The sequence below is a fragment of the Mytilus californianus genome, unplaced genomic scaffold (genome assembly GCF_021869535.1).
Source record: "Mytilus californianus isolate M0D057914Y unplaced genomic scaffold, xbMytCali1.0.p SCAF_2, whole genome shotgun sequence".
Taxonomy (NCBI): Eukaryota; Metazoa; Mollusca; class Bivalvia; order Mytilida; family Mytilidae; genus Mytilus; species Mytilus californianus.
The window spans coordinates 40,399,879-40,424,517 of NW_026262668.1; the positions used below are offsets into that span (position 1 = coordinate 40,399,879).

The following is a 24,639-nucleotide window of genomic DNA, read 5'->3' on the forward strand; positions in this document are numbered from 1 at the left end:
AACACATTTTTAATATTTTGGCATTGATTTGGACCAACTTGAAAACTGGGCCTGAAATCAAAAGCTTTATACATGTTTAGATTCAGCATATCAAAGAACCCCAAGGATTCCTTTTTTGTTAAAATCAAACTAGTTTAATTTTGGACCCTTTGGACCTTTATGTGGACCAATTTGAAAACCGGGCCCAAATCACAACTCTAAATACACAGTTAGATTCAGCATATCAAAGAACCCAAGAATTCAATTTTTGTTAAAATAAAACAAAGTTCAATTTAGGACCCTTTGGACCACAATGTAGACCAATTTAAAAACAGGACCCAATATCCAAAATCGAAATACACCGTAAATAAAGGCAACAGTAGTATACCATTGTTCAATAGTCATAATTCAATTAAGCAAAAACAAATCCGGTTAACAAACCAAAACCGAGGGAAACACATCAACTATAAGAGGAAAACAACAGAACAACAGAAACACTGAACTACAACAAAAGCAAACGCCAACATACATAGAAACGGACTGTCTGATAACAACTGCCATATTCCTGACTTGGTACAGGACATTTTAAGAAAAAACGGTGGGTTGAACCTGGTTTTATGGCTAGCCAATCCTCCCACTTATCTGGCAGTGTTAAAAATACCACTAAAATGACAACACTAAGATTCAGCATATTGAAAACCCCAAGAATTCAAGACTTTGAAATAAACAGCATTGAAATTGATAAAAAATTAAGCAATTTATACGAAGTATTAGAAAAGTATTGTTTTTGGCCCCTTATTCCTAAACGGTTAGGGCCATAACCACCAAAATCAATCCAAACTTTCTTTTTGGTATGGAACCTTGTGGTACAATTTCATAGAGATCCATAGACTTATACTCAAGTCATTGTCTGGAAACCAAAAAATCCTTGTTTTTTTACCCCTAATTCCAAAACGGTTTGGGCCATAACCAAAAAATCAATCCCAACCTTCCTTTCGAGGTATGGAACCTTGTGGTACAATTTCATAGAGATCCATACACTTATACACAAGTTATTGTCTGGAAACCAGAAAAATGTTTCAATTTTGCCCCTAGTTCCTAAACAGTTAGGACATAACCCCAAAAATCTATCCCAACCTTCCTTTTGTTGTATGAAACCTTGTGGTACAATTTCATAGAGATCCATTCACTTATACATTCTTAAGTTATTGTCTGGAAACCAATGTCTTCTGAAGACAACGACGACATTGCCATCCCATTATATGGTCGCAAATTTTTGCGGTCTTTAAAAAGGGACATTGCAATCACATACATTGATTGATTGATTGGTGTTTATTGCCACTTTCACCACTATTTTGGTATTTCGTGGTGGTCAGCTTTTAATGGTGGCGGAAGCCAGAGTGCCAGGAGAGAATCTTCATAAATAAGCAAATTAGAAACTGACCTAATGTTCAGTAATGTGAAAGTTGAAATTAACTTTTTTACCTGTTTTACAAGCGTCTGCACTGAATGTGTAGATAAACAGCTGTTACAACACATTATTTTAAAATTCAAATTCCAAAAATTAAAGATTCTCCATGCAAAATCCAACATTTTCAGATAAATAATAAGATTTTCTCCATCAATCTGTGTTTAGTGGACAATAATATTAAATCAAATTTCATGTCATTTGATTGATGCAAAATTCAGTTATTTGTAAATAGAAAAGTGAAATTTGGTTATTTTCTGCATGCTCAATAACAATATTTTTAAAAACAACAGAAGTGAAGATTCTCCAAAATTGAAAAATTCCTTTTTTTTCTATGATTATAACATTGTATTTAATGTAACAAGATATGCATACTAAAGAAAATGAACAAGAAATTCTTTAAAAGGGCAAACAAGTGTTAAGTTAAATACCTATGTTGCTTCAGTTAGAGGACATAATTCAAATATATTTTTTTTTATAATAAATGGAGAATGTGTCCATGGGACACAGTGATGCCCCCGCTTGCATATAACTTTATAAAGGGACATAACTCAAGAACAGTAAAAGTGGCACTACCCAAATTGGTACTTGATCTGAGCTTTGTGGCAATAAGCATTGTGTATAACTTTCGAGGCAAACTTAAGTTGGTGAACAAAAACAAATCAAAGTGCTGGATAGCACCTGTGGAAAGTTTGCAACAGTAGATGTGTATCATTTCAAATAGGCTGTAGATGTGTATTATTTCAAATAGGTTGTAGATGTGTATTCCTTCAAATTGGTTGTAGATGTGTATTATTTCAAATAGGTTGTAGATGTGTATTATTTCAATTATGTATTTAATCACAGCTTTGGTGTTTTTCCCTAAACCATTGTCTCATCAGCAATTATCAAAAATAACATTTTTCATATGTTTGTCATGTAAAATTTTGATAATTTCTATTGCAACCTTAAACTGTAGATTTAAAATGATCAAATATACAGAAAGCTCTGTTAAATTCTTTCTGTGCCCATCCCATGTTAAGGGCCTGTGTTTAAGTATTTTTTATTGATTAAGGTCCTTCATATTTGTTTTTAGTAAATTGTATTATTACTAATTGAGCAGTTGGTTTTCTTGTTTGAATTGTTATATATTGAACAAACTCGGACTACAATTAGTAGATTGTGTGGTTATCGGTTTTTTCCAACTTTTAAAATATTTTACTTAATACAAGAAATAATTGAAACAGGATGCTGTTACGAAGCCTCCCAAAGAAAGCTTCCATAATTAGTCATTCCCATGGTCACCTGACCAGTACAAATTGGTTTGGTCTAGTAATAAGTGACGCCTAGGTTTAACCTTGTATGTCATTCAAATCTTCTTGAAATCATGAACAGGAATAAATATGGTTTAGGGTGGGGATCTCGACCATTTACAAGTTCTCAAAAAAAAAAGGGGGGGGGGGGGGGGGGGGGGGGGTGTTGATTCTCAGGGGACTCTTTATTTCATTTGATTTGATTGATTGTCCTGTATTAGAATATATATGGTTTTGGGGTGGGGATCTCAGCCATTTACAAGATATCAAAAAGAAGGGAGGTGGGGGTGACCCCCATTAATTTTCCCTATATTTCATTTGATTTGTTTTATTGTCCCATACAAGAATGTATATGGTTAAGGGGTGGGGATCTCGACCGTTTACAAGTTCTCAAACAGGATGGGGCAGGGTGACCCCCAGGGACTCCCCTTATATTTCATTTGATTTGTTTTATTGTCCCATACAAGAATATATATGTTTCAAGGTGGGGATCTCAACTGTTTACAAGTTCTCAAACAGGAGGGGGTGGGGATGACCCAGAGGGACTTCCGCTATATTTCATTTGATTTGTTTTATCATCCCACACATGCATATATATGGTTTGGGGGTGGGGATATCGACCATTTACAAGTTCTCAAACAGGATGGGGTGGGGATGACCCCCAGGGACTCCCCCTATATTTCATTTGATTTGTATTATTGTCCCATACAAGAATATATATGGTTTAGGGGTGGGGATCTCGACCGTTTACAAGTTCTCAAACAGGAGGGGGTGGGGGGTTTCCCTAGGGACTTCCCCAATATTTCATTTGATTTGTTTTATTGTCCCATACAAGAATATATATGGTTTAGGTGTGGGGATCTCGACTGTTTACAAGATAAAAGCACATTCTCAAATTGAAAGGGGGTGGGTTGACCCCAGGGACTCAACCTATATTTTACTTGATTTGTTTTATTGTCCTGTGATCATTACTGAAGACTGTGTGTGTCTTTACTTACTGTTTTCAAGTTATAGTCATTTGAAAATTAAAAAAAATAAAATCCCATAGGGTTCTTAAGTAAATCCCTCCCTTCTGTATGCCCCTCAAAATACCCCAAAATAGACCCCAAGAAGAAAAATAATAAGAACTTAGCAAAAACAATAAGTCTCCAAACTTTGTTTGGGAGACTTAATAACAAATAGTATATACGAATTTTGTTATAGTCCGATTTTGTGAGGCCGATAATGTAATAGGCAGAGTTTGTTATAGTCCGAGTCTGTTATGGGCCGAGATGAGATACCAGGTTACTTTCGATACACTCGGGCTTTTACATCTTTAATAAACTTTTGTAAAAATCGTAGTAAAAATAGCGTCGAAAATGTTCATTCCTGAAATATTTTAAACAGAGTATTTATTTTCTCTTCAACCGGAGGACTGGAGGAAACCCCTGAAACTGGGATTATTGTACTCCAGTCAAAAGGTACACATATATGGATCTCACACATGTCTGGGGAATATCGATAAAAGCATAACGTAGAAACTGCTGTCTCGTGTTGATGTGTATTGATTTTAATTTCCGTGCAGCACAGATCAGCGAAGTAATATTTGTGATAGCCATTTTCAAAATGAAGTTGAATTCATTTGAATTATCGATGAACATTCAGTACATTTTAATTCAAGCTGTAAGCTAATCAAAATAGAAGTAACTCAAAATTTCAAAAGCATCTTCCTAGAACTAGTATTCAAACACTAGTACTACATTATCTAGGAGTACAAATAGTAAGATAGTCTGTCCAACTTCTGGTTTGAGGCCGATGCCTTAGGAAAGTATATTGCTATAGCAAGCTATAGCAAACTTTCCAAAAATTGGACATTTTTCTATTTGTAAAGGGGCATAACTCTAGAATGGTAAAAGTGACGCTACCCAAATTCAAACTTGATCTGTTTTTTGTGGTAATAAGCATTGTGTATAAGTTTCAAAATATTTGGTTGAGGCAAACTAAAGTTCGAGAATGGAAACCAATTTTGGGACATACGGACGGATGTATGTACAGACAGACAAGGGTAAAACTTAATGCCCCCTTCGCTACGGCGGGGGCATACAAATATCATTCTAACTCTCAAATTTTAACAACCAAAGTTATCCTCAAATAGCACCAAAACCAAACTTACCCTCTAAGACAAGTAATTCTAGCTGCTGTAAGGTGACTTGGTTTAATTGTAGACCTTGTACCATCGCTTCTCAACTCAGATTCTTCCTGAAGGTCATAAATATTACACATTCAATTCGAAACTTTTAAAATTAGGATGAAATTTGACGTTCACCTTATTCTACCTGTTCCTATATTACACAACCTGACTAATATTTGAACATGGCGTCAACATTGACTGGTAAGCAAATGAGAATAAACCCAATCAAGAAATTTGATTCAGAAGCAGAAAATACTTATGTACCAATATTTATATGCATGTTTTTTTATTTTATTTTCTAAGCAAAAACTTCTTTTTTTACCAATATCATTTAAAAGCCTACAAAGCAACTGGTGAGCATGTTTGGACAAATAGAGCAACAAAGCACATTGATGATTTTGATATATTAAATTTTTGCTAAAAGTTAAATGAGAACATGCTTTTTTCATACCAAAATATTTGAAAACATGATGATTTTTCTTTGCAATTATTAATTTTCTTTCCTTGATGATAATTTTCCACTGGCTACTTCCTATGGAGTGTACACTTCTGAGTTGGTTAATATTTATATATATATATATATATATATATGTATATATAATGGTTTACTTTTATAAATTGTTATTTGGATGGAGAGTTGTCTCATTGGCACATTTACATTTGATGTGATGTCTTTATTAGTATATATATAAGAACGCAACATTTTTGTTTCTAATTAAAACTTTTACAACAGGGATTTTAATGTCACAAATTAGTCAAAACCTAACTTGAATTTATCACTAGTAGAGGAATTTGTTATTGCAGTATAACTAGAATTTCAGGAATTTAACACTCAACTGTTTACAGTATTTTTATTGATAATACCCCTACAGAAAAAAAAAGTTGATGGCCAGTTGAGAGCCATGTGGCGGACAGTTGAGGGCTAGCTGTTTTAAGCAAAATAGTTGAGGGCTAGGTGTTGAGCAATTTAGCTCAACATAAACCTGGACAAGCACTGTATGTTGGATAGATGTCGCTCAACTGGCCCTCAACTGAAGCTGGCCATTAAGTTGAGGAAAAGTTAAGCAATTGATCTTTGGTTTTCATGTAGTTGAGCAAAAGTTGAGCATTCAGACTTTGAATTTTTGGTAGTTGAGGAAAAGTTGAGCAAAGGATCTTTGTTTTTTTTTTTGTAGTTGAGAGAGAACCCTTACAGAAATGAAAAGTTTGCTGCAATATTGCAACTATATTGCGGCAATATTGCAGCAAACAAACTTGTTTGCAAGAAAGTTGCAGGATGTTGCAGCTACCTGCATCATTCTCGCAATGTTACTGCAACATTATTTGTTTGCGAGAAAATTGCAGCAAATTTGCTGAAATGTTGCAAGAAAGAGTTTGTTTGCTAGAAAGTTGCAGGAACCTTTTCTTATATTCTCTAAGGAATAACTGTTTGTAACAACTTTGCAAGAAACTTTGGTTATACATTATAGTTCAATTCATGTTACTCAGAACTATTTGGATACTTGAATTATTTAAAAAAAAAAAAAAAAAAGGTCTTCAAATAACAATTAATGCTTATAAACAATTTCCTAAACTGTACTATAATACATTTATGATATCTTGTAAGAAAGAATTTCAAGAATGCCTAAGGTTTTTATTTCAACAAGTTTAAACTAAATAATTGTGACATATTAATTTGTTTTTCACTTTTTTATGACCTTTTTCTATGAACAATATTTTTATTTTTTCCATCTAATGAATTTAGCCTATATGTTGCAGGTTACATATTGTTTAATTTCTAGTATCATTATTTAATTATATGTATACACAAATTATTTGCATGCCCTCTTTCTCATCTCAATTAGAAATATGAGCTGGTGATATAAATGTTATGTGCCATCTGTTTTCCATTTATCTCTGTGTAGTGCAAGTAGACAGGAAGTATGTATTATTATAAATGTACACAGAGTTTGAGGCCAAATTAAGGGAAGCACATGTTTTTATACATTTTTCTGTAATTACTATAACTCATAACATAAAGATAAAAAACAAACAATATTTTTTTATTGTAATATATATCAAATATTCAAGATTTAGGTAATTAACAGTTATCATTAGGGGCACATTTCAAAGGGATCACACTGTCACAATACCCTAATCAACCTCAATCAAATTTAAAATTTGAACTGGGCATGAGCAAGCACATGGCAAGCAAAGATGTCTTCTAGCTATCATGAACAAAATATGAATTTTACAATGGATGTAGATCAAAAAGTTACAAATAACTGTATTGACATTGAATAGTGCAGATGTATTCTTCTGATGACATGACTCTTGGATTAAGGAAGATTGATGTTTACACATATTTATGGATAACATCTTTTGGTAAGTACAATGGATTAGAATTTCCACCATTTTGAATAAGTGCATATGCTCTTTTAGTTCAAAATAGTGATATTTAAAGTGTCTTCTTAACTTTTTAGAGTGAAGAAAAAATTTAGACAATATATTTATGCATTAATTTATATATTATCAAAATGTGTAAGACAGGAGACATATTTTTTTTATTATTAAGACAATTTGTTTTAGAAAGTATTACTAATAAAATAAGAAACTTCTAATATAATGAATTTGATATAAAACTAGAGATCTGGGGTATGCCAATAAGACATCTATCCACAAATGACAGATAGATATATATATCTTTTTTCTGGTTGAACAACACTTTATGTTGTGAGTATTTTTGCAATGTGCACTTTGAATACCTCCCATTGTACTGACTTTTGCCATTTTGGTTTATAAAGGGGGGTGGTGGTAGAAATTTTTAAGGAAAGAAAATTGTTTTAGGGTTAAATGAGCAGGTACACTTAAATTAATACAGTTAATAGGGTAATAGAAATTTTATGAAGGCCTTTTACTATAATTTAAAACAATTTTACTTAGACATAGTTAGAGCAATTTTACTAGCCTCTGGTTTAAGCTATAGAGTGATCAATCATGAAGACAGCATTTAGAACTTTTTTTACAATACTTTGCTTTATCGAGGCACTCTGACAGTCAACAGATAAAAATAGTGGGGAAGAACAATTTCATAACATTTTTTTTTCTCAAATAGTGAAGCAAAATATCAGATACATTCTTATCATGTATTTATCCACATTTGTTTAGTTTAATTGATTTGTATAATTGGTTAAATGTAGGCAATACAGAACAGACTTTTGATGTAAATGTTTGTTGAATAACATTTAAAAATATGATATATGATTATGTCATCTTATTAATTTTACAAACAGTGTTTAATCACATTTATAGTTATCATAATTATATATATATATATATATATATATATATAGGTTTAATTTCTTTTTACTTTCAGACTTTGGTCTTATCCATTTCAAGATGTTGCCCACAGATGTCACATGTGCAATTAATGAAAAAATGTACAGTGGAAGGAAGATATTACAAAAGAAAGAAAAAGACAATTAAGGATTTTTCAACATTAAACATTGTTTCAATATATATCTTACTTCTTCTTGCATAAAAAGTAATATGGCTGCAGGATTAACTAGATTTTATTTACTAGATAACTTTTAAAAAGCAAGGATAAAGCTGTCATGTAGTCTGTTGTGAGTTTAGATCTTTCAGCAGTATTTTGGCTATATAAAATACACAATTTAGATTTATTTTTTCTACAATTTGTAGTCATCAGTTTGCAATGACCAGCTAATGCTCAACTTTAATGACCTGGCCCTCAACTATTGGCCACCTAGCCCTCAACTTTTAATGACCTGGCCCTCAACTATTGGCCACCTAGCCCTCAACTTTTAATGACCTGGTCCTCAACTGTTGGCCAGGTAGCCCTCAACTCTAATTGCTCAACTGTTGGACACCTAGCCCTCAACTATGATATTTTGCTCAACTTTGCTCAACTAATTTGCATAAAGTTGAGCAATTGATAGTTGAGGGCTACCTAATTTGCTTGGCAAAAATCCAGGTAGCCCTCAACTATTTGCTCAACTGACGGCCAGCTAGCCCTCAACTGTTTATTCAACTGGCGGCCAGTTGAGCTATGCAGTTGGCCATCCTATCATTTTTTTCTGTATTGGTACAAACAAGTTTAATAATTGTCCTACAAATCTTACTTTTTGCCTAACTGGATTTGTTGATGAAACTAAGAACTATGTTGTTGCTATAAGATCATTGCATCTGTTTTTGGATTTCTTCATTAAAGTAAATTCCCTTATTAATACTATGTAAGAAGACCAAGATGTCTTCTGCATTGAGATTGTGTACAGATTTCCTGTTAGGATTGCTCAAGATTATGCCTGCTTGATTTGTTTGTGATTTTACTAAAAGAAATCTACTCTGAAGTACAGCCACTGTTTTTATAGTGTAGGACAGCATGTTTTCACATCAGCAAGTTTAAGTACCAGAAAATGCTAGCATTCTTTGATACCATATTATTTATTCTTGCTTGGTTTACCCCGTTGATTTCTTTTCGTCTTTCACCTGGATTATATAGAGTTGTGCTTTTTTGGAACTGATTTTTATTGTACATTTTTCTGTATGAACCTTTGTTTATACTTAACTAATTGAGATTAAAAGGGAAAGGGTTGAGATACTAAATACCTAGTTTAACCCTGGCACATGTTCACATACCTGTCCAAAGTCAGGTACAGTATCGCCTTCAGTTATTTAGGGAATTAAATATTGATGGCATATTTTATAGTCTTAAATTGATTTACGACTTTGACAGATTTTTACAATTTAGAGCTTGTCATTGTATAATGTATAAACATTTGTCTATTGTTGAAGACAGTATGAAGACCTCCAGATGTCTTTTACTCATTTTGGGTTGTTGTATATCCAACATATTACTTTATTTGCATGAGTTTTTGAATTGGTCATTGTAGTATTTCTGTAGTCAACAGGAATAGAATTTTTTTTTTTTCTGTAAGAGAATACTAATTTTTAAGTATATAAAATTGCAGAGACAAAGACTGTTTGAAGTGTACCCTTCTGACTAATATAGATTTGGGTCATTTAAATTTCATAAAATTTTAAAAACATATTTACTTTGACCTGTTGACAAAAATATAAAAATTTCAAAAAATTTGAACCACACAATTTACAGGAATAAACAGGAATAATTTCATTGGATATATAGCAGTTTGATAAACACTAATTTTGATCATTGAGAAGCTCTTTACTAATAGTATGTGATTAAAACATTCAGTAGATTTTTAAACAGTAAACTTGCTTAGATGTTCTCTGTACCCCCTTAATCATTTAAATTATAAAATAAGCAAAGTTTTCAAACTATACAAAGAATGCACCCGTTGTTGTGCTAAACATAGTCCCACTAGTAATTTAAATTATAGGAAAACAGGAAGTAGGTTTCTGACAGACCTCAAAGTTTAAAATTGATCAATGCCAAATGATAACTGAATAAGAAGTCATTCTGTTCAGCAGTACTTGAGAAAAGTGTCACCAAAATTTAAGTTCATTGAACATATTGAATAAAGAGCTGCGCCATGAGTGCATGATACACTGCGCTTTTTCAAAGATTAAAGTTCTGTAACTCCTCAATGTCATTTCAAAAATTTATAAAAAACTTAAGGGAGGTTATTTTAATAGATATAAACCAGTCACCAAAGTTTCATGAAAACTGCTCAAAGCACTTTTCAGTTATTGTAAGAAAACTGGAAAATTACTCTGAAACGTAAAATCTAAAGTTTATAAAAATCGAAAGGGAGCTCACGTCAATAGATATAAACCATTAACCAAAGTGTTATGAAAACTGCTCAAAGCATTTTTGAGTTATTGTAAGAAAACTGGAAAATCCCCCTTTTTTAATGAATAAAACCCAAAAAATTGGAAACGTAAAATCTAAAATTATAAAAATTTATAAAAATCGAAAGGGAGCTCACGTCAATAGAAATAAACAATTCACCAAAATTTCATGAAAACTGCTCAAAGAATTTTTGACTTATTGTCCTAAACTGGAAAATCCCCCTTTTTTAATGAATAAAACCCCATAATTCAGAAGCATAAAATCTAAAACTTATAAAAATCGAAAGGGAGCTCACGTCAATATATATAAACAATTCACCAAAGTTTCATGCAAATTGGTTAAAGTGTTTTTTTGAGTTATTGTCCGACATGTTGACGATAGACAGACAACTGTATACCATAATACATCCCGTAAACGAGCGTATAAAATTCAAAGTATCTGCAAACAGGAAGAAGGTGTCTGAAATATCAGAAAAATGCTCACGAATTACAATGCATAACTGTCAAACTGCTTATAAATATGAAGTCATTTTGTTCATTAGTACCTGAGAAAAGTGTGAGGGAAATATATGTTGGACGAACAGAGGGACAAGCTGAATGCAATATAGCCTCCCACTCTAGGAGAGGGAGTATAATAGTTATGGTCGATATGATATGTCATACATCTTTTAGTCCAAAATTTTGATATTATTTCTATGTCAGGTTGTTTACTGTACATAAAATAAGAATTTGAAAAACTAGAGGCTCTCAAGAGCCTGTGTCGCTCACCTTGGTCTATATGCATATTCAACAGGGGACTCTCTCCAACATTGTACATTGTAGACGAGAATAAAATTAATGACAAAAATCTCTGTTTTTTTTTTGTATCTTATATTGCTGATCATTGAAGTCTGTTTAGTTTCTCTCTATCTTCATGATCTTATTTAGCTTTTGCTCTAAACACAAAAGAGCGTAAAAAAACTCCTATAAAGAGTAACAGTCTACTTATTATATCAGCAAAATTTGACTTGTTAGTAGGTCTCCTCTTGCTTATCATTTTTGATTATTTAAGTTTCTATCTATCTATTATAATTAATATCATACAAGGAAAAACTCCAAAAAAATAGTAAAAATCATAATTAAAGGGCAATAACTCCAATAAGGAGTCGTTGGACAATTTCTGCCATTTGTCTTAATTGTAGATTTTATCTTGCTGATCATTTTTGTATATTAAAATTTCTTTCTATCTATTATAAGTTTTAAGATACAAGACAAAAACGCAAAAAAAATTGTACAAATCGGAATCAAAGGGGCATAACTCTAATAAGGAGTCAACTGATGATTTCAACCAAAAGACTTATTTGAAGAACTTGTCCTTCTGATCATTTTTGCAATTTAAAGTTTCTCTCTATCTTTTATAGTTTTCAAGATATGATAATAGGCAAAAATCGAAAAAAAGTGGTAAAATTTGTCATTTAAGGGCAATAACTCCTACAGGAAATTGTCTTACTGTCTTGACGTATATGGATAATTGGTAGAGCTCAACATTCTGAACAATTTTACCCTCTTCAGATTTCCTCTTTTTATAACGATTATCAGAATAATAGACAAAACTTGCATTTTACCCCATATGTTCTATTTTTTGCCATGTCGGCCATCTTTGTTGGCAGGCAGGGTCATCGGACACATTTTTTAAACTGAATACCCTAATGATGATTGTGGCTAAGTTTGATTCTATTTGGCCCAGTAGTTTCAGAGGAGAAGATTTTTGTAAAAGATTACAAAAATTATGAAAAATTGTTAAAAATTTACTATAAGGGCAATTACTCCTTAAGGGGTCAATTGACCACTTTGGTCATGGTGACTTATTTGTAGATCTTACTTTGCTGTACATCATTGCTGTTTACAGTTTATCTATATCTATAATAATATTGAAGATAATCACCAAAAACTGCAAAATTTTCTTAAAATTACCAACTCAGGGGCAGCAACCCAACAACGGCTTGTCTCATTTGTCTGAAAATTTCAGGGCAGATAGATCTTGACCTGATGAACAATTTTACCACATGTCAGATTTGCTCTAAATGCTTTAGTTTCAGAGATATAAGCCAAAATCTACATTTTACCCCTATGTTCTATTTTTAGCCATGGCAGCCATCTTGGTTGGCGGGCCGGGTTGTCGGACACATTTTTTAAACTAGATACCCAAATGATTGTGGCCAAGTTTTGTTAACTTTGGCCCAGTAGTTTCAGAGGAGAAGATTTTTGTAAAAGTTAACGGACGATGGACGCCAAGTGATGAGAAAAGCTCACTTGGCCCTTTGGGCCAGGTGAGCTAAAAATTAAGATTGGAATTGTAAAAGTTGCACATTTAATATATAATAATCATAATATTAACTATTTATTGGTTTTCGAAACTTTTAATCTCTTATTCCACAATATCAGTCAGATGTTATGGCCTTTAATTTTTATAAAGATAAGAAAACATTTCAAGAATATAATTTCTTGATCCTTGAAATATACCCCAAAGCAGAAAAGGAAATTAAAGAAAATAAAGATGAAATGTTTTGAAGGTTTTAAAAGGTTTAATCGAAACAAGATGCAGTAATGTCAGCAAAATTTCTTTTTTTTTCATGTTTAGTGATTAGGCAAAGTGAACTCCCCCTTGTTGTAGTGTAACATGAGGATATAACTATTTTTACCTGATTCAAAGAGACAAATTCAGCATCCAAACCTACAACATCCTTTTCCTTGGGGCGTTCTTCATCTATGAGGGTTGTGAAAGTTATCTTCCTCCTTTCAGGACTAACTAGACAATTGTCATCATACAAGACATCTTCTGATATAGGATTTTTCACTAAATAGACCAAATTATACTATTATTCAAAATAAATCCTTGTCACAATATGGATTCTTCACTTAATAGACCAAATCATACCTTTATTATTTATGCTACATCTCTATGTTGCAAATAAAAAGAATAAAGTGTTTTGAACTGTAAGGTTACTCCTTGCTTCGTCTTTCAGTAGCAATATTGATAAATTATTCAAAAGAAGAATGCCAATATACTCAACTGTCTCACCTGCTTTACTGATCAAGGCTGAATCTATATTGAAAGGTTTAAATACAACTATCACTAAGTCAATGATCCATGTAAATGAGATCAAGGTAAGATGAATCCTGTCAAAAGGATATGTACATCTTACAATCATTTCAGTGAAAAGCTCATCAGAGCTTATACTTTTAATTTGTTTGTCAATATGCTGAATCAAAAAAAGTTTTACTTACTTATCATTCTATCAACAAGATATAGTTAACCTATTGCTTATAGTATATGAGAAACAGACCTAATCAAGAAAACTTACAACTGACCAATGAACTGTGAAATAAGGACAAGGTGAAGGAAGCCCTGCCAGATGGACATGTATACCTTGCAATCATTCCATTTTCTTAAAGTTGTTGACCTATTGCTTATGGCATCTAAGAAACAGACCGATCTAACCACAAAAACTCAGTCATATGAAACTTCAAAATTAAATAAATTGCTTCGCCGAGCGCAGCTGGATACGACCACAGAGGTCCACCCTGAACAGTTGGGGCAAAAATGGACACAATATTTGCGCTTGATACAGGTCTGAATTTTGATTGTAATTCAACATTTGACACATAATAGGTTTCTGACACAGAATAACTGTAGTCAAAGAACTCAGAATTGGTAATATGATTTGAATTTATATTAAATTTTTTGCTTTCATGCAATACACTATGCTGTTGCGAATTGACCTCTCCCCCCCCTCCAAATTTTTTTTTTACCCCCCTTCTTTTTCAAAATTTTTCTTTACTTTTTTTACCCCCGCCCCCCCCCCCCCCCCCTCTTTAAAAAAAAAAAAATATTTGAAGAAATTTTCTTTTTGATTTCTGAAATCTTGAGGAGAAAAAATTGTCCCTCCCCCCTCCCCCCCCAATTTTTTTTTTACCTCCCCCCTTTTTCCAAAAAAAAATTCTTTCCCTCAAGACATGGTCATAATCTCAATTCAAATTTCCAATGGAGTTTGCAACCATAATAACCCATTTAAATACATCATAAAAGTCTTAAAATAGAAAATAACATCAAATCATAGCTAAAATTAATTTACCTTAATCAGCATTTTCAAAATCATTAAAATAGTAACTTCTAAAAATGAATTGACAGCTAATCACCTGAAGACAATACAACATTTCTGAATACATAATTTAAAAGCAGTGTAAGGGAGGTAATTCAAAGTTGTGTTTGAATTACCTCCCTTACACTGTAATTTGTACTTAAGTAATTGTCCATTAACCAGGACACCTTGTTTTTTCTCACTTTTTTGCCCCTAATTCCTAAACGGTTTGAGCCAGAACCCCCCAAAGCCAATTCTAACCATCCCTTTATCCCTTTGTGGTATGGAAACTTGTGGTATAATTTCAGAGAGATCCATTCACTGTTTCACAAGTTATTGTCATGAAACTAGAAAAATGCTTATTTGGGCCCCCCTTTTTGGCCCCCAATTCCTAAACTGTTGGGACCATACCCCCAAAATCAATCCCAACCTTCCTTTTGTGGTTATAAACCTTGTGTTTAAATTTCATAGATTTCTATTTACTAATACTAAAGTTATTGTCCGGAAACCAAATGTCTTCGGACGACGACCGCAAAATTGTTTGCGGTCGTATAAAAACTAGAGGCTCTAAAGTGCCTGTGTCGCTCACTTTGGTCTATATGCATATTCAACAAAGGACACTCTCCAACATTGTAGATGAGAATCGAATTCATGACAAAAATCTCTGTTTTGTTGATCTGGTATTGCTGATCAATTAGTCTGCATAGTTTCTCTCTATCTTCTTTAGTTTTTGCTCAAAACACTAAAGAGGGTAAAAAAAATCCTCATTTAAGGGAAATCGCTCCTTTAAAGAGTGACAGTCTACTAACTATTTCTGCAAAATTTGACTTGTTAGTAGATCTTGCCTTGCTGATCATTTTTTTTTTATTTAAAGTCTCTATTTATCTATTATAATTTTTATCATGTAAGGCAAACTGCCAAAAAAATGGTAAAAATCGTCATTTAAGGGCATTAACTCCAATAAGGAGTTCTCGGACGATTTCCTTCATGTTGTCTTAATTGTAGATCTTGTCTTGCTGATAATTTTTGCTTGCTTAAGTTTCTATCTATCTATTATAATTTTTAAGATACAAGGCAAAAACGAAAAAAAAAAGTAAAAATCGTCATCAAAGGGCAATTACTCTAATAAGGAATCGACTGACTATTTCGATCATTAGACTTTTTTGAAGAACTTGTCTTGCTGATCATTTTTGCAATTTAAGGTTCTCTCTATCTATTATAGTTTTCAAGATAATAGACAAAAATGAAAAAAAAACAAGAGGCTCTCAAGAGTCTGTGTCGCTCACCTGAATCTACTGTGGTTTTGAAAATCATGTAAAATAAGGTTAAAATCATAATAAATAGTATTAGATATCCCAATAATGATTGAGACCAAGTTTGGTTTAATTTGGTCCAGTAGTTAAATTAAAAGCAGGTCATCCCATTGTAGTCTTACAAAAGTTACTGAGGACCCCTTATCATTATTCAAATTAGTTTTCAAGTTGTGACCATTTGAAATTGTTTTTTTTTAAATTTTCCCATAGACTTCTAAAGTAAACCCCTATGTTCTATTTTTAGCCATAGCAGCCATCTTGGTTGATGGGCTGGGTCATCGGATACATTCTTTAAATTAGATACCATAAGGATGATTTAGGCCAAGTGTGGTTTAATTTGGCCCAGTAGTCTCAGAGGAGAAGATTTTTGTAAAAGATTACAAAAATTTATGAAAAATTGAGTTTAAAGGGCAATAACTCCTTATGGCATCAATTGACAATTTTGGTCATGTTTGACTTTTTTGTAGATCTTACTTTGCTGAACAATTTTGCTGTTCCCAGTTTATCTCTATCTATTATAATATTCAAGATAATAACCAAAAACCAAAACTTTTTGGGAAAAAAAACCAAAAAATTATGAAAATAATAATCCCCCCCTAAAATTTTTTTTTTGAACCCCCCCCCCCCAAAAAAAAAAATTTGCAAAAAAATTGAAATTTGAAAAAATATGAACCCCAAAAAAATTTGAAAAAAAAATCTCCCCCCCCCCCCCCCCCCAGCAAATTTTTTTTTTGAAATTTTAAAGATTATTTTCTTTTCAGGAAAAATATACAAATTCAGAGAGTTCCATAAACTTTAACACAAGTTATTGTCTGGAAACTAGAATAATAAAGTTTTTGGCAATTTCCAATATACATAATTTAAAAGCAGTTTAGGTGAGATAAACAAAAAAGCTTCATCAGCAAAATTTTATATTGGCAAATTTCCAATGAAGTTCATTAAACTAAAGTTATTGGCAAATTTCCAATGGAATTTATTAATAATAAAGTTTTTGGCAAATTTCCAATATACATAATTTAAAAGCAGTTTAGGTGAGATAAACAAAAAAGTTTCATCAGCAACATTTTATATTGGCAAATTTCCAATGAAGTTCATTAAACTAAAGTTATTGGCAAATTTCCAATTGAATTTATTAATAATAAAGTTTTTGGCAAATTTCCAATATACATAATTTAAAAACAGTTTAGGTGAGATATTCAAATGAGTTTCAATTACCAACCTTACACTGCCTTTTAAATTATGTTTGTACTTAAGTAATCGTCCATTAACCTGGAAACCCTTTTCCCCCCTTTTTTACACCTTATTCCTTAACGGTTTGAGCCATAACTCCCAAAGACAATTCTTACCATCCCTTTGTGGTATTCCAATATCCAAAATCTAAATACATGGTTAGATTCAGCATATCAAAGAACCCCAAGAATTCAATTTTTGATGAAATCAAATAAAGTTCAATTTTGGACCCTTTAAACCTCAATGTGGACCAATTTGATAACCAGGCCCAAATATCAATAAAATGCTTCGCTGGGGCGCAGCTTGATACGACCGCAGAGGTCGAACCCTGAACAGTTGGGGCAAGTATGGACACAACATTCAAGCTTGATACAGCTCTGAATTTGGATTGTTATTAAATATTTGACACAGCATAGGTTTCTGACAACACATGTTTAGATTCAGCATATCAAAGAACCCCAAGAATTCAATTTTTGCTAAAATCAAACTAAGTTTAATTTTGGACCCTTTGGACCTTAATGTAGACCAATTTAAAAAACGGGACTTAAAATTAAAAATCAAAATACACGGTTAGATTTGGAATATCAAAGAACCCCAATAATTCAATTTTTGTTGAAATCAAACAAAGTTTAATTTTGGACCCCAATTTGGACCAACTTGAAAACTGGGCCCATAATCAAAAATCTAAATACATGTTTAGATTCAGCATATCAAAGAACCCCATATATTCAATTTTTGTTGAAATCAAACAAAGTTTAAATACTGGACCCTATCTTTGACCAACTTGAAAACTGGGCCCATAATCAAAAATCTAAACACATGTTTAGATTCAGCATATCAAAGAACCCCAAGAATTCAATTTTTGTTAAAATCAAACTAAGTTTAATTTTGGACCCTTTGGACCTTAATGTAGACCAATTTAAAAAACAGGACCCAAAATTAAAAATCTAAATACACAGTTAGATTTGGAATATCAAAGAACCCCAATAATTCAATTTTAGATGAAATCAAACAAAGTTAAATTTTGGACCCTTTTGACCTCAATATGAACCAATTTGATAACGGGGTCCACAAATAAAAAATCTAAATACATTGTTAGATTCAGCATATCAAAGAACCCCATATATTCAATTTTTGTTGAAATCAAACAAAGTTTAATTTTGGACCCCAACTTGGACCAACTTGAAAACTGGGCCAAAAATCAAAAATCTAAATACACGTTTAGATTCAGCATATCAAAGAACCTCAAATATTCAATTTTTGCTAAAATCAAACAAAGTTTAATTTTGGACCCTTTGGACCTTAATGTAGACCAATTTGAAAACTGGACCCAAAATTAAAAATCTAAATACACTGTTAGATTTGGCATAACAAATAAATAAATGTGATCAAAGATTTTACAAATCTTATGCGCCATATTGTGCAATTAAAGATTACTTCTTGAAATTTTTCAATATTTGAAATTCGAAAAAAAAATAATATTTGAAGAATAATTCTTTTTAATTTCTGAAATCTGAAATGAGAAAAAATTGACCCCCCACAATTTCTTTTTATCCCCCCCCCCTTTTTTTCCCCCAAAACATTCTTTCCCTCAAGATATGGCCATAATCTCAATTCAAATTTCCAATGGAGTTGGCAACCATAATTACCCATTTAAATTTACCATAGTGCTAACTTAATCTATTTTATAATAGAATTAAAAATATAGTGTCAAATCTTTCATATGGATTTTTTTGTAAAAAAAAAAGATGCAACATTTGCAGATATTTTTACTGTTCTTCCTTTATAAATATGCATTTCATTAAACATAATTTAAAAGCAGTGTAAGGGAAGTAACCAAAACGTTGTATTTGGATTACCTCCCTTACACTGTTTTAAATTATCTTTATTGTTCATTAACCATTACTTTATACATAATTTAAAAGCAGTGTAAGGGAGATAATTTCAATGATGTATTTGATTTATCTCCCTTACACTGCTTTAAATTATGTTTTGTACTAAAGTATTTGTCCATTAACCAGGACAACCTTGTTTTTCCCCCTTTTTTGCCCCTAATTAATAAACGGTTTGAGCCATAACCCCCCAAAGCAAATCCTAACCATCCTTGGTGGTAAGGAAACTTGTAGTATAATTTCAGAGAGATCCATACACCGTTCCACAGTTATTGTCTGGAAACTAGAAAATGCTTATTTTTGGCCCCCAATTCCTTAACTGTTGTTACCATAACCCCCAAAATCAATCCCAACCTTCCTTTTGTGGTATTTAACCTTATGGTCAAATTTCAAAAAGATTAATTCACTTAAACTAAAGTTAGAGTGCGAAAACCAATGTGTCTTCGGACGACGCCGCCGGACGACGACGCCATACCAATATACGACCACAAAATTTTTTTGCGGTCGTATAAAAATCTAAATACATGGTTAGATTCAGCACATCTAAGAACCCCATATATTCAATTTTTGTTGAAATCAAACAAAGTTTAATTTTGGACCCCAATTTGGACCAACTTGAAAACTGGGCCCATAATCAAATAAAATGTTCCGCTGGGCGCAGCTTGATACGACCGCAGAGGTCGAACCCTGAACAGTTGGGGCAAGTATGGACACAACATTCAAGCTTGATACAGCACTGAATTTGGATCGTGATTAAATATTTGACACAGCATAGGTTTCTGACACAGAATGAATGTGATCTAAGAACTTAATTTTTTTTAATTTACCTATTCAAACCATATCATTATTATTTGCTTTTATATATAAATCAGAAATAACCAATTTAAAATGGAAAATTTTAAAGAAAAAAAAAGGAAAAAAAAATCCCCCCCCCCCCCCCCTCCAATTTTTTGAAGCCCCTTATGATTTATCACCCCCAAACTCAATCCCAGCCTTCCGTTTGTGGTATGTTACCTTGCAGAACAATTTCAGAAAGATCCATACACTTGAACACAAGTTATTCTCTGGAAACTAGAAAAATGCTTGTTTTTTGGCCCCTTTTTGGCCTCTTATTCCTAAATGTTTTGGGCAATTACCCCCAAACTCAATTCCAGCTTTCCCTTTGTGATATGGAACCTTGTAGTACAATTTCATAAAGATCCATACACTTACACACAAGTTATTGTCCTGAAACTAGAAAAATGCTTGTTTTTTGTCCCTTTTTGGCCCCTTATTCCTAAAATATTGAGGCAATTACTCCCACAATCAATCCCAGCCTTCCCTTTGTGGTATGGTACCTTGCAGTACAATTTCAGAGATATCCATACACTTGAACACAAGTTATTCTCTGGAAACTAGAAATTTTCTTATTTTTGGCCCCTTTTTGGCCCCTTATTCCTAAATGTTTTGGGCAATTACCCCCAAACTCAATTCCAGCTTTCCCTTTGTGATATGGAACCTTGTAGTACAATTTCAGAAAGATCCATACACTAACACACAAGTTATTGTCATGAAACTAGAAAAATGCTTGTTTTTTGCCCCTTTTTTGGCCCCTAATTCCTAAAATTTTGAGGCAATTACCCCCAAAATCAATCCCAGCATTCCCTTTGTGATATGGAACCTTGTGGTACAATGTCAGAGAGATCCATACACTAACACACAAGTTATGTCTGGAAGTTACAATAAAATGCTCTGCAGGGCGCAGCTTGATACGACCGCAGAGGTCGAACCCTGAACAGTTGGGGCAAGTATGGACACAACATTCAAGCTTGATACAGCTCTGAATTTGGATCGTGATTAAATATTTGACACAGCATCGGTTTCTGACACAGAATGAATGTGGTCTAAGAACTTAAAAATTTTAAATTGGACATTCACCTATTATGGTCCAATATCCAAAATCTAAATACATGGTTAGATTCAGCATATCAAAGAACCCCAAGAATTCAATTTTTGATGAAATCAAAAAAAGTTTAATTTTGGACCCTTTTGACCTCAATATGGACAAAGTTGATAACGGGGCCCAAAAATTAAAAATCTAAATACATGGTTAGATTCAGCATATCAAAGAACCCCATATATTCAATTTTTGTTGAAATCAAACAAAGTTTAATTTTGGACCCTGATTTGGACCAACTTGAAAACTGGGCCCATAATCAAAAATCTAAATACATGTTTAGATTCAGCATATCAAAGAACCCTAAAAATTCAATTTTTGTTAAAATCAAACTAAGTTTAATTTTGGACCCTTTGGACCTTAATGTAGACCAATTTGAAAACGGAACCAAAAATTAAGGATCTAAATACACGGTTAGATTCGGCATATCAAAGAACCCCAATAATTAAATTTTTGATGAAATCAAACAAAGTTAAATTTTGGACCCTTTGGACCTCAATGTGGACCAATTTAAAAATGGGGCCCAAAATCCAAAAACTTAATACACGGTTAGATTCAGCATATTAAACAACCCCAAGAATTCAAGAATAAAACCCCATTGAAATTGATCAAGAAATAAGCAATTTATACGAAGTATCTTCTTTTGCACAATACTGTGCAATTGAATATTTCTTGCTATTGCGCAATACTGTACAATTGACAATTTCTTGCTATTGCGCAATATTGTGCTATTGGATATTTCTTGCTATTGCGTAATACTGTGCAATTGAAGATTTCTTGCTATTGCGCAATACTGTGCAATTGAAGATTTCTTGCTATTGTGCAATACTGTGCAATTGAAAATTTCTTGCTATTGCACAATACTTATTATATAATAATTTACACATCCTGTTTGGTGTGTATCTCCTACCATATCATTATTATTTTCTTTTAAATATAAATCAGAAATAACCAACTTAAAATGGAAAATTTTAAAAGAAAAAAAAAGGAAAAAAGAAAAAAAAAGAAAAAAAAAAAAATCCCCCCCCCAAATTTTTTGAACCCCTTATGATTCATCACCCCCAAACTCAATCCCAGCCTTCCCTTTGTGGTATGGTACCTTGCAGTACAATTTCAGAGAGATCCATACACTTGAAAACAAGTTATTGTCTGGAAACTAGAAAAAATGCTTATTTTTGGCCCCTTTTTTGCCCCCAATTCCTAAACGTTTCGGGCAATTACCCCCAAACTCAATTCCAGCTTTCCCTTTGTGATATGGAACCTTGTAGTACAATTTCAGAAATATCCAAACACTTACACACAAGTTATTGTCATGAAACTAGAAAAATGCTTGTTTTTTGCCCCTTTTTTGGCCCCTTATTCCTAAAATTTTGAGGCAATTACCCCCAAAATCAATTACAGCCTTCCCTTTGTGATATGGAACCTTGTGGTACAATGTCAGAGAGATCCATACACTTACACACAAGTTATTGTCTGGAAGTTACAAAAATGCTTATTTTTGGCCCCTTTTTGGCCCCTAATTCCTTAACTGTTGGTACCATAACCCCCAAAATCAATCCCAACCTTCCTTTCGTGGTCTTGAACCTTATGGTAAAATTTCATGGAGATCCATTGACTTAAACTAAAGTTAGAGTGCGAAAAAACCAATGTGTCTTCGGACAACGCCGGACGACGACGACGCCAACTTCATACCAATATACGACCAAAAAATTTTTAATTTTTGCGGTCGTATAAAAATGCTTATTTTTGGCCCCCAACTCCTTAACTGTTGGTACAATAAACCCCAAAATCAATCCCAACCTTCCTTTTGTGGTATTGAACCTTATGGTAAAATATCATAGAGATCCATTCACTTAAACCAAAGTTAGAGTGCTAAAAAAAATGTGTCTTCGGCTGACGCCGATGCCGGACGACGACGCCAATGTCATACTAATATACGACTACAAAATTTTTTTGCGGTCGTATAAAAACTAAGTACATGTTTAGATTCAGCATATCAAAGAACCCCAAGAATTCAATTTTTGTTAAAATCAAACTAAGTTTAATTTTGGACCCTTTGGACCTCAATGTAGACCAATTTGAAAACGGGACCAATAAACTGCTTTGCTGAGCGCAGCTGGATACGCCCGCAAAGGTCCAACCCTGAACAGTTGGGACAAAAATTGACACAATATTCAAGCTTGATACAGGTCTGAATTTGGATTGTATTAAATATTTAACAAATTATAGGTTTCTGAATAAATGTAGTCAAAGAACTTGAAATTGGTTATATGAATTGAATTTATATTCAATTAAAGATTTCTTGCTGTTGTGCAATACACTGTGCTGTTGCGCAATACTTAGTAAATCTGTTGTCAGACTATAAACAATTAAAGTTCAATTAATTCTCAATGTCATATTAAAAAATTTATCAAAATGTTAAGGGAGCTTACATCAATAGATATAAACAATTCACCAAAGTTTCATGAGAATTTTTGACAGCATTTTTGAGTTATTGTCCAAAAACTGGAAAATCCCCCCTTTTTTAATGAATAAAACCCCATAACTCAGAAACGTAAAATGTAAAATCTATAAAATTCTAAACGGAGCTTACATCAATAGATATAAACAATTCACCAAAGTTTCATAAGAACTGCTGAAAGCATTTTTGATTTTTTGTCTGAAAACTGGAAAATCCCCCTTTTTTTATGAATAAAACCCTGTAACTCGGAAATGTAAAATCTAAAATATATAAAAATCAAAAGGGAGCTCATGTCAATAGATATAAACAATTCACCACAATTTCTTGCAAGTTGGTGAAAGCATTCTCGAGTTATTGTCCTAAAACTGGAAAATCCCCCTTTTTTTAATGAATAAAACCCCATAACTCGGAAACGTAAAATCTAAAATTTATAAAAAACCAAAGGGAGCTCACATCAATAGATATAAACAGTTCACTAAAGTTTTATGCAAAGTGGTTAAAGCGTTTTTGAGTTAATGTCCGACATGTTGACGATGGACGGACAGAAGGACGGACGGACAACGGTATACCATAATACGTCCCGTAAACGGGCGTATAAAAATTAAGAATCTAAATACACAGTTAGATTCGGCATATCAAAGATCCCCAATAGTTCAATTTTTGATGAAATCAAACAAAGTTTAATTTTGGACCCTTTTGGCCCCTAATTCCTAAACAGTTGGGACCAAAACTCCCAAAATCAATCCCAACCTTCCTTTTGTGGTCATAAACCTTGTGTTTAAATTTCATAGATTTCTATTTATTTATACTAAAGTTATAGTGCAATAAAAACCAAGAAAAATGCTCATTTGGGCCCTTTTTTAGCCCCTAATTCCTAAACTGTTGGGACCAAAACTCCCAAAATCAATCCCAACCTTCCTTTTGTGGTCATGAACCTTGTGTTAAAATTTCATAGATTTCTATTTACTTATACTAGAGTTATTGTGCGAAAACCAAGAAAAATGC

The 24,639-nt window shown here is 32.7% G+C and overlaps 1 protein-coding gene and 1 long non-coding RNA gene across 2 annotated transcripts in view; one reads left to right on the top strand and one right to left on the bottom strand.

Annotated features, from left to right (window-relative positions):
• LOC127727935 (PAN2-PAN3 deadenylation complex catalytic subunit PAN2-like) overlaps window positions 1-24,639 on the bottom strand; it is a 399,078-nt gene that overhangs the window by 24,336 nt on the left and 350,103 nt on the right. Inside the window, exons 23-24 of the mRNA XM_052235095.1 lie at window positions 13,363-13,517; window positions 4,892-4,977 (exon numbers count right to left, since the gene is read on the bottom strand). Coding sequence (XP_052091055.1) covers window positions 4,892-4,977; window positions 13,363-13,517 — 241 coding nt within the window. The remainder of the gene's footprint in view (window positions 1-4,891; window positions 4,978-13,362; window positions 13,518-24,639) is intronic.
• LOC127727960 (uncharacterized) lies at window positions 6,992-8,562 on the top strand. The gene is made up of 2 exons (XR_007993941.1): window positions 6,992-7,273; window positions 8,265-8,562. It is a non-coding gene; the product is annotated as an uncharacterized LOC127727960 (long non-coding RNA).